Source organism: Dryobates pubescens, chromosome 2 (genome assembly GCF_014839835.1).
Source record: "Dryobates pubescens isolate bDryPub1 chromosome 2, bDryPub1.pri, whole genome shotgun sequence".
Taxonomy (NCBI): domain Eukaryota; kingdom Metazoa; phylum Chordata; class Aves; order Piciformes; family Picidae; genus Dryobates; species Dryobates pubescens.
In genome coordinates this window covers 17,244,287-17,255,340 of record NC_071613.1, presented here as the reverse complement: position 1 = coordinate 17,255,340, position 11,054 = coordinate 17,244,287, and the positions used below count along the sequence as shown (strand labels likewise).

The window sequence follows — 11,054 nt, the reverse complement described above, 5'->3', positions numbered from 1 at the left end:
TGCCTCAGCCCCGCATACCCCGTTCCCCGCCGCCCCCGGGCCCGCTGCGGATCAGCCCCGCCGAGAGCTGCTTTTTTCTTTCTCAATGAACGCTGCCCCCGCCGCCCCGCCCCGGTTCATTTGCATAACGAGGGTTTCCAAAGACGCCATTGGCTGCCGGCGGGCGGGCTCGGGCGTGACGTCACCGCGGGCTGGGTAATGCCCGCGTTGTGGCGGGTAGTTGGAGCCGGCAAAGCCCGCGCAGCGCCGGCCTGAGGCACATCGCCTCCGCTGCGCTCTTCGGCCGGACTGGCCACGGCCGGAGCCACGGCGCAGCCCGGCATCGCGCTCCTCGGCCGGAACAGCCCGGCGCAGCACTCTCCGGCAGCCGGCCCGGCGCGACGTAGGACGGGGCGCTGCCGGCAGCGGGCGGGCGGGTGATGGCGGGGGGCAGACTGGCCGCCCGCTTTCTGGCCGCCGCCTGCTTCGCCCTGAGCTTGGCTCCGGCGGTGGCCGGGCCGCGGGAGAGCCCCGGCCTCTCGCGGCTGCAGAGGAGGAGCCTGGCGTTGGACTTTGTTGTGCCCTCGCTGTTTCGCACCTACGTGCGGGAGCTGGTGCTGGGACCGCCGGGGCGCGCCGCAGCGCGATGCCGCTTGCGGCTGGACTGCGCGCCCCTGCTCCGCGCCGCCCGCGGCGGGCTGCCACGGGGCGCGCCGCCCGCTCCCCCTCATGCCCCCGGCGGCGGGCCCTCAGCGGCCGGGCGGCGGCTGCGGCGCGCCAAGCAGCTGGTGCTGGAAGTGGGCGAGGGCAGCCTGCGGGACGGCTGCGCCGGCGAACCGCCGCCGGGCTCCGGCGGGGCGCAGCTGGAGTTCAACCTCACCGAGCTATTCGCCTGGTGGCTCCGCTCCGGCGATGGGCGGCTGCGGGTGCGCCTGATGCCCGAGCGCCGGGGAGCCCTGACGGGCAGCGAGCGTGGGCTGTCGGTGGCCATCCGCGCCGCCCGCCCACGTCTCCTCTTCCACGTCTCCGCGGCAGGTGAGCCGTGCGTTGCATGCCGGGCAGCGCCCCTCGCCCGCTCCCGCCTCCCCGACCCCTGCCCCACCGCAGCGCTGCCGTGGCGCTGCAGGGTGCCACCTCCACCCGGGACGCACGGTCAGCCCCATCGCAGCGGGATCCCGGCGCTGCAGGGTGCTGTCTCAGCCCGGGGCACGGGGCTGGCCCCATCGTGTCCAGCCCGGCGGGTGCGGGAAGCGCAGCTCCCCCGACCGGAGCAGTCGCGACTTCTAACGGCCGCGTTTTACTGGTACAAAATGTATCGAGGAGCTTTTGTAGGGTCAGAACAACTGTTCTGAGAGCGTTGAGGTGGTCTTGCAAAACGCCAAGAGTTCATTTGTACCGAACAGCCGCAAGCGAGACCCAAAGGTTAACGAGTCATTAGCCTAAGCACAGCAATATCAGGCTCTTTGAAACGTCTTTAAAAGGGAAGCTTCCTCAAAGTGGTGCAAGTAATTCCAAGCTTATGTGCAGGCAGACCTCCGGGAACAGCACAGACCCTTTCAAAGCTCAGACTGACCAGATTTGTACATTAATGGTTTGGGGTCTTGGTATCAGTATTGTAACTCTTCTTTAAGCATCTAAGGTAGTGGCTGACAGGCAAACCTGCCAGAAGCAGGTTATTTCAGGTTTCACTTATCTCGAATGGAATGAAATTTTATCCCTTTTAAAATCACAGATGATCCTTAGCTACAGTCAGACAAGAAGCTGGGGTAGCAGCCTCAAGTCTCAGCTTTGGGACAGTGGTCAAGAGAGCTTTCCATTCTGTGTGTGCGTTGTGTCCTTCACAAGAGCTCTGATCTAGGCTCTCCTACTAAAAGAATATAATAGCTCGAGGACTGCAAGGCCAAATAATTTGTCACAGTGAGTTAAGTTAGGGAGGTTTTATGAAGCTGTGTATAAGCCAATGGTGTGTCCCTGAGCAGACACCTACTTAACGGACCACAGAATATACTTACCTACGTTCAGAAGAGGTGAGAGAAGTCAGTGCTGGGCTGGAGCAACTGATTTGTGGCGCTCATTGGAAAAGCTGGGCCAGCAATCTGAAAAACTACCAACTGAACCCATCTCGTTCCAGGCTGCCTGAAATGAAAAATCAGCAGACTGTCGGGGAAGGCTGGGTGTGAGTCAGGCTTACACTTGCAGCTGAAGGGAAATACCTTGGCTGGCTATTTCTGCGTCCCTTCTGGCAGGGCTAAGGCAGAGGTAGTCTACCACAAGGTGGCTAGGTGAGACCAACACACCCTACTTCCCAGCAGGTCTTGCCTTTCTATGTTGCAGTTAAAAAAACAAAGTAATTAATAAAAATGAAATGCACTCAAAGCCACCAGCTTTGTTTTGTTTTACTGTTTGGGGGATTTGTTATGAGTTATTTTGCTTTGCAGATCTCCCTCTTTGACAGTAAAGATGCAGCCTGAGCTTTTAATGCCAGTGCATTGTTGATGGTGCTTAGAGCAATGAAGGAGCTGGAAGGCATGCATCTGTCTCCTTTGTGGATGAAGGGGTGTTTTTAACCTAGAAGAAGGGCATATATGTGAGCTAACAGGCACTCTGGTTTTGGGAATGCAACACTTTAACCAAAGTTAGTAAAGCCCACAGGCTCTGGATGTTGGCTGCTGTCTAGCTGTTGAGAAGAAACGCCTGGTTTTCAAGACAGAGAAGTATTAGTTATGCCCCTGTAAAATCATGTTGCAGACAGGGCTCTGCTGTACTTACTGCAGCACAGACATGCAAAGTCAGTCCTAGGGGATGCAGGAAAAAGAGGAGCAGAGGGAAGGAGTAGGGACCTCATCTACCTGTACGAGAGTCATAACTTCTAGCAGCTGTTTGCCATCTGTAAAGATCCACACCAAGGTTGCTAACGTGCCTAAGTTTTGTCACTGTGAAATTGCATCTCTGCTGTAGTTGCACTGTTATGTGGCCTTGCACTCTACTTCTGACATGAAAAACACTAAAAATTCGTTCTTTCTGCTTTGCAAAGGTGCAGCCTGTGTGAGCACCATGTGTCACTGCCACGCTTAAATGTGTGCTGTGTTGCCCTGCCGACGGCAGGATTGCTGACACAGTGCTAGCAGCATGAGCAGCCTCTACGAGCCCAGAGGTGTGCAGACACCAGCAATTATTGACACCATTGCAGCTAATGTGTGCGGGGCTTAACTAAAGCCCTTCCTAAGGCAACTGAGCCTTTCCTTCAGTGGTTAAGCTAATTGGAAATGGATTTCAAACAACACAATCCTCCCATCAACAACGTAAAGCTGCTTCACTTATGCTGACATACTTAGGTTTGTTTTTTTTCCTTTTTCCCCCTCCCTTTATTTTTGTGCCCCCCCCCCCCCCCCCCCCCCCCCCCCCCCCCCCCCCCCCTGCTGGAGATACCCAGGACTGCAGTGCTTCCCTGGAAAAGATATAATGACCTAGCTAAATTGTTTTCACCAAATTATCCTCCATGTGAGTGGAGAACGAATGATACTTTAGGAGAAGAAGAAATTGCAAAGGGAATGAATGCCCACTGACCTCAGGGGCGACGACAGAGTCCTGTAAATAATACTGTCTTCTCTTTAACTGTTACGTTCTCTGGTCCTGGCTCAAAGATACCTAACTGGAATGAACCCTTCCCCTTTTGAACAGCATGTTTGCACAAAGCGTGAAGCAATTTGTCTCAGTGTGTTACTGAACAATTAGTAAAGGATGTTCTTACTGGACTGCAGTTGTTTTAACAGACAAGCCATAAAGTTCACAGTAATTTCTCCAGGGCTCTCCTGCAAATACTTTCAATGATAGATTTCTCTCACTCTTGTGGGAAGAGAGCATCCTGCAAGAGAAATAAAAGCTTCCATCCAGGAAAACTGTGGTCCTCAGCCCAGGTACTGGTTTTGTGTCAGCTTGGCCTTTTCAAAGTCAAGCAGCAGAGAGTTTTCTTTTCTTGGAAATGCTTTCAGAATTAATATTGGCTGTTTCTCCTTCCCCTGGTGCTTCTCTGGGACAAAAAGCAAAACCAACAAAACCAAACAACAACAAAACCCCAGCTGAATTAATTTCAATCATTTCTGTAGGAAAAAAAAAAACAAAACAAACAAAAACCCACAACAGAAACAGATGCAGAAGAAGGGAGGGGTGAGCTGTGCTGTAGATCTCCCATAGTTTAGGTGAACCTCCCAACTGCCAGGTTGCTGTTGACTTGGTTTTCATTTTCTTTGGTTTTGACTGAAAATTCTACCCTGCCTCCATGGAAACCTTTCCCAAAAGAGTTCAGTCAAAGCCAGTACATTGTCATGGCAAACTGGAAGCTGGCTTGTTTGATGTCTGGAATCTAACAACCCTTTTATGTCAGAAAAGTCTTGGCCAGTTTTAGTTCAGGTCGTACAGGATTTGCTGTATAGCGTTGAAGCACAGTGGGTCCCTGTGGCCTCTGTAGCTTGTTGAACTTCCTTGAGAAAAAATTCCCAATCCTTCTCTCTGTAGAGACTACCAAGTAAAGAGCTGCCTGAGCAGCAGCAGTGACCACCCCTTGCATGATTGGTCCTCTGCTGCTGGGCTAAAATTACTCACAAGACTTTCTAAGATCAGATCAGGCAGCTTGTGTTGTGCAGAGGTCCGGTGGGGGCCTTCTTGGCAAGTCCATCCCACAGATACTTGGTCCAGGGTGAGTGCTCTACACTTGTATGGGCTCTGTAGTGATCCAGAGCCCTTGGACCCTAACCCTGCATTGACATTGGTATTTGGGGAGGGACTTTTTACAAGGGCTTGTAGAGATAGGATCCTGGGGAATGGCTTTGAGATGGAAGAGAGGAGATTAGGAGGAAACTCTTCACAGTGGGGGTGCTGAGACACTGGAACAGGTTGCCCTGGGAAGTTGTGGATGTCACCTCCCTGCAAGTATTGAAGGCCAGGTTGGATGAGGCCTTGAGCAACCTGCTCTAGAAGGAGGTGTCCCTGCCCATGGCAGTGGAGTTGGAACTAGATGATCTTTAAGGTCCCTTCCAACCTAAACCATTCTATGATTGTGTAATTTTTTCCATGTTAAGGCCGCAGGTAACCAGTCCACTCACTGTCGAGCACCTAAGCCCCAAATGTTGCTAAATAGATTTCTTATGAGTTTACTCAGGAAGTTTAATAAGCTTGAAATGGCCATAAAATAACTTCCCATGAAAACTAATTGCTACTTACATATGCAAAGGTGGGAAGTATGTGTTTAAAAGGGGCATACAGGGATGAAAATGAGTCATTCCTCCCTCAAAAGGTCAATGTACTTTCATTCATGAAATAGATTTAACATTCCAATTATATTTTTTAAATAGCAATGCATAACTTTTCATCCTCTGGCTAGGGGAAATATTACTCCTGCACTGTGGCCTTCATCTGCAATTTTATTAGCTTGCCCCATGTCTTCTCCCTGAAACTGCATTCACTCCATACCAATGCTGCGATAATGCTGAGGCAATTAGGCTTTACATCTTTAGGGTACTGCTGCCATGCACCCGACCTCATTTGCAGGAGGAACCCTTTGCCAAAAGATTAGAGAAAACTTCAGAGCAGATGAAAATGTGGGTTTGAAAGTGGACATTTTGTTAAGTGAAAAGAAAATAAAAATCCTGAGCTGCAAGCTGAAATCTGCCTGGAGTAAAGCCTGCAAAATTCTTTCCACGTATTTTAGAGGTACCAAAATTTAATCAAGGTCTCTTAATTGTATTTTTCTTCTGGTAGGTTTTGTTTTTCTGCCTGAAAAGAACAAAATTTGGAGTTGTGCCATACTGAGCAGAAAACTGGTAAAAGATCAATCATTTTCCAGCTGCTCTCTGATTTTCTCTCATTCTCGCCTCTATGCAGCATCTGAGATCTGATCGTGCTCTTCTGATGGCAAAAATTGGGGACTAAGGCAGAAGCATTGCACTGGAGCTTCTGAAAGGTTTTCATTGTAGTGCAGGTGGCTTTGTTCATTTCTGATGGAATTTTTGCACTTTGCCTTGCCTGTCAGGCCAGCTTTCATAGAACCATAGAATTGTCAGGGTTGGAAGGGACCAACCCCCTGTAGTGGGCAGGGACACCTCACACTAGATCAGGCTGCTCAGAGCTCCATCCATCCTGGCCTTAAAAACCTCCAGGGATGGGGCTTCTACCACCTCCCTTGGCAACCTGTCCAAAGCTTAAGAACAGGCCTGAGTTGCACTTGAGTTTACTCTAGACATGAAATGAGGTTTTCCTTTTCAACCTTTGGGTTGTCCCAGGTACCAGTGTGCTACATGCTGATGACCAGCCCCTAAATCACAGTGAATCCAAAGTCTGCTTAGGAGCAGTTTTCCCAGTCCTTCCTGCCTTAACTATTAGGTTTGTAGCACCTCCCTCTAGGCCCCCAGTCACTGGTGCTCCCCAGAAATGTGGCTTTAGTCAGTCTAGAGTGGCTTCTTTTTGAATATTAGATGTCTCTTGAAGAGCAAATGGATTGCCTGGCAATGGGTTTCCCTGATCCTTTGTCCTGCTGCTGTCCTGCCTGTTCCTGTCCAGGTCACTTTCCTACTCCATCAGCACCAAGAAAATTCACAGTGTATGGCTCTGTTGATTTATAGTTCACTATTTCCATGCTGGCCAAAAAATTTAGGGCTTTGCAAATGTATGGCCAATTCCTTGGCAGCTAATGTTAGAAATGATGCTTGAGCTTTGAGTGGTTCATGGAAAATATGCTGGGATCTCTATCCCACATGGTTTCACCTGGAGCAGAGAGTTGCTGATCTTTGTTGGGAGTTACTACTATCACGGGATCACAGGATGTTAGGGGTTGGAAGGGACCCCTACAGATCTTTGAGTCCAACCCCCCTGGCAGAGCAGGAGCATAGAATGCACAATGTGGTTCTGGTTTCTAGGTCTATTTTCTGCCATTTTTCTTCCCTTTTATGCTCGTTGTTCTTATGAATGTTCTTATTCGTACCCATGTTCTGTAAAGCAGCCATAAACAAACACAAAAAAGGGCACAGGATGTTTGGGTTTGGTTTTGTTTTATTTCAATGAACATTTATGGCACATTTTAAGAAGATGTATTTGCTAAACTCACTGTGCTTTTATTTCCCCAACCTTAAGAAGAGGGAATAAATACCTACAGCAAAGAAGTGCACTGGGAGTCTTAAGTGTTTTATTATACAAATGCAAAATCAAAGGCAGTTTTGCAATGTCTGAGTAAATTGCATCCTGGAGTCATCTAGTCATCTGGTTCACTGCACATCTCACATGCACATTGCATGACAGGAAATAAAATCTGTGTTTGTGACAGTGTTTGTGAATTAGCAAAACCCAAACAAACAGAGTAGAAGAAAGGAGGGGAGACAGATTGGCAGCAGTTAGCACTCAAGAAACCCCCAAATCAATGCAGCTGGTCATTGTAAGAGGGTATCACCTTTTCAGGACATCAGAGCCAGTTCCTCTGGGGTGATGGTGCTTGGGGAGTCCAAGTTAGAATTATAGAATCATAGGATTGTTTTGGTTGGAAAAGACCTCTAAGATCATCCAGTCCTACCATCAACACAACACCACCACGGCCATTAAACCGTGTCCCAGAGTGCCACACATTTCCTGAACACCTCCAGGGATGTTGCCTCCACCACCTCCCTGGGCAGCCTCTTCCAATGCCTGACCACTCTTGCAGCAAAGAAATGTTTCCTTATCTCCAACCTAAACCTCCCCTGGCACGATTTGAGGCCGTCCCCTCTCATCCTATTATCTGATACTAGGGAGAAGAGACCAACCCCCACCTCACTACAACCTCCACTGAGGGAGTTGTAGAGAGCAATGAGGTCTCCTCTCAGCTCCTTTTCTCCAGACTAAACAACCCCAGTTCTCTCAGCTGCTCCTCACAAGACTTGTACTCTAGACCCTTCTCCAGCTTTTTTGCCCTTCCCTGGACACTCTCCAGCACCTCGGTGTCCTTCCTGAGCCCAGTATTCAAGGTGTGGCTTCACGTGCAGGGGCACGATTCCTTCCTTACTCCTGCTGGCCTCACTGTTCCTGATATGGACTAGGATTTTACTGGCATTGGCCACCTGAGCACATTGCTGTGTTTTGATTTTCTTCCCAAGCAAATTCCACACCATGCCTGGGTATTGCCTGTCACCAATTCTCATACCAAGGCGTCAGCTTGAGCTCCCCAGAACTGGACTACTGAGACTTGGAGATCTGCTCTTTTGGCACAAGTGGTTTACCTGACAGCAAACCACATTGCCCACTTCCCAAATCTCTTTCCATCCACTGAGCCACAGCACCTGTTTCCTGAGAGGTGGCTTCCCAGCTCAATGACACTGCTGAGACCACAGTGCAGAGCTGAGAAAGGTCCTTTATGAAATGTGCCACATTTGTCTTGCTTCCCTAATTCAGAAAAATTTGGTTGGAGAAAAATGTCATGGAAGCATAAATGCAGATTTGATAAGTCTGACCTTTCTTTTCTTGCGAACAATAAATGTCAGAAAGCTTAAAATGACAAGCTGGAATGGCTGGAAGTTATTTATGTGTTTAAATATTTAGGCAAGAAACACATTTTGAGACTAAAGTCTAATTTACATGAGTGTTTTGATTTATGGCTGAGGCGGCCGTATAGCTTCGTGCCTGTCACTATCCTGTTTAAGTGTGGCTACTCAGAAATTCCCTGTGACAGCACAGATAGGACTTGCATACCCCTGCTTGCAGAAGCTCTGCACTTTGTCAGTTGTAGTGAAGAGGAATCATAGATTCATAGATACATAGGCATGGTTTAGATTGGAAGGAACCTTGAAGATCATCTGGTTCCAACCCCCCTGCCATGGGAGGGACCCCTCCACTCAACCAGGTTGCTCAAACACCTCATCCAACCTGGCTTTGAACACCTCCAGGGAGGGGGCATCCACAACCTTCCTGGGCAACCTTGACAGTCTTGCAGCTTTGGAACTCTGCTGGTAGAAGGTGTTCTTTTTCTGTGGACTGCTGCTGCTTTTACTTCCTAAGGATCTCAGTAAAGACAAGCCGGTGTGGTCTGAACTCTCAGATTTCTAATGGAGAAGCTAACCCAGCCTGCCATATCGATTGATTCCCATCTCTGGAGTGCTCTTTCCTGCACTTCAGTGGCAGCAAACTTTTGAAACTTAAAAATGCCAGCAGGTTTTTGTTTGATGCTACAAGTGACTGAGTTTCTGGTTTGCTTTGGGGTTTTTTTTGAGGTGTCATTTGTCCTGCCTTTGGTTGTTGAAACACAACCTGTCCTGAAGCCAAATTTAGATTTGCAACTGGACTATTTTGTGAGGTGTCGGCCAGGGTTGCTTGTAGCTCCCCCAAGCATCAGGGAGGGTGGGGTAGATGATGATTAGTCTGCCTGTGGACAGCTGGGCAGAGGACATTTAGCAGCTTCAACTGGGCAGAGGGCATTTATCAGCTTCATCTGGGCAGAGGGCATTTATCAGCTTCAGCTGGGCAGAGATTAGTTATCAGCTTCAGCTGGGTGGAAGGTATTTAGCTGCTTCAGCTAGCCACAGTCTCCATTTTCAGTGAGGAGATGCAAGTGTTGGTTTGTGAGGGCTGCTGAGCAGTGGCTGTCCAGGGAATGGAGAATGCTGTGGAAACAGGTTTGTCTTTTATGATTTCCTACTTAGAAATCTCAGATGTTAACATGGAATGGGGGATTTGAGCTTGTTTAAAGCTTCAGTGGTTTGTGTGTTCCTTCTTGGATTATGGATGACAAAGTGGAGTTATTAGGGAGGAATCTTTCTTCTGGTTATAGAAATGTGAGGGGTCCTCTTTATGATTTATCTCCAGCAGCTTTTCAGTTCAGTTAGCTAATCTCAAAAGCTGTATGTGGTAGTGTAATGTTTCCATGAAGGCATAAGACCTGCTTTTCCTGCCCAAGCAAGGGCATGTGCTGAATTGGTTTTGGACTGGTCTTTCCCCTGTAGCAATGCACTGTGAAGACAGAGGTGCAAATTCTTTCTGCAAGCTTCTCCCTATTTTCTTACTGAAAGCAAGCTTATCTGGTCTTGTGTCTTACAAAAACTTGTGATGAAAGAGAGCTTTATTTCTGAGTTACAAGCTGGGCAAAGGGAGAGAAGATGGTTCTATGTGAGATGAAGAGCAGAGAATAATGGGTGGTGTATCTGGGGGGGAAGCAGGGATAACACAGTGGTGAGGGTGGGAGCAGGGTGTGGTATGGATGTGTGTGAGTTCTTGTGCTCATGCTGAAAGGAAGTTGCAGTGAGGTGGAGATTAGTCTCTTCTATCTAGCATTGGGTCATAGGGTGAGAGGAAATGACCTGAAACTGTGCTAGGGAGGTTTAGGTTGGATATTGGGAGAAATTTCCTTACCAAGAGTGGTCAGGCATTGGAACAGGCTGCCCAGGGAGGTGGTGGAGTCACCATCTTTGCAGGTGTTCAAAAAATGTGTGGCTGTGGCCCTTTGGGACATAGCTTAATGGCCATGTGGTAGGTTGGTGGCTGTACTGGATGGTCCCAAAGGTTGTTTCCAACCAGAATGTTTCTATGGTTCTTGCTGTCTGTTAGGAAGCGGTAATACAAGTTTAAGCACTCACTGAATGATGTGGATAAGTAGGTGTATCTGGGATGGCGTTTCTCAATATGCCCTACTTTTTCTGGGACTTTATTGTTATTGAAGGCTTCTTTCTAGCTTGGATTTGCAAGCTTGTGTGGTTCTTCTCAATGCAGTGGCTGTAGTGTCTGTGACATGAATATCTGTGACTTTACCTATCAGAAATCTGTGGTGATCCTTCAGAGCTCTGCAAGTTGCAGCAGACCTCAAGTTATGACTTGTACATTGGCATTCACCTGCCGTCACTACTGGCCTGTTAAGTAATGGTCTATCTCAGATGCCTCAGAATGTCTGGGCCTTTTATAGCCTCTTTCAAGTTAGAGTCTCAAAGTACTTTAAGCCTTATCACCCTGGTGACAATGCTAAGCATTATTATATCTATTTTACAGAGAGTTCGTAGAAGCCAGGGATGGGAAAGCATTATTTGATTATGTGAGACTGCAAGTGCTGAATATAATTTTGTCATCTGGAA

General features: G+C 48.6%; 1 protein-coding gene across 1 annotated transcript in view; it reads left to right on the top strand.

The window, feature by feature from the left end:
- The first annotated feature begins 250 nt into the window (after window positions 1-250).
- The window catches only part of ALK (ALK receptor tyrosine kinase), a 357,461-nt gene continuing 346,657 nt past the window's right edge, over window positions 251-11,054 (top strand). The window contains exon 1 of the mRNA XM_054171222.1: window positions 251-1,014. Within this exon, the coding sequence (XP_054027197.1) occupies window positions 420-1,014 (595 nt within the window). The 5' untranslated portion in view covers window positions 251-419. The remainder of the gene's footprint in view (window positions 1,015-11,054) is intronic.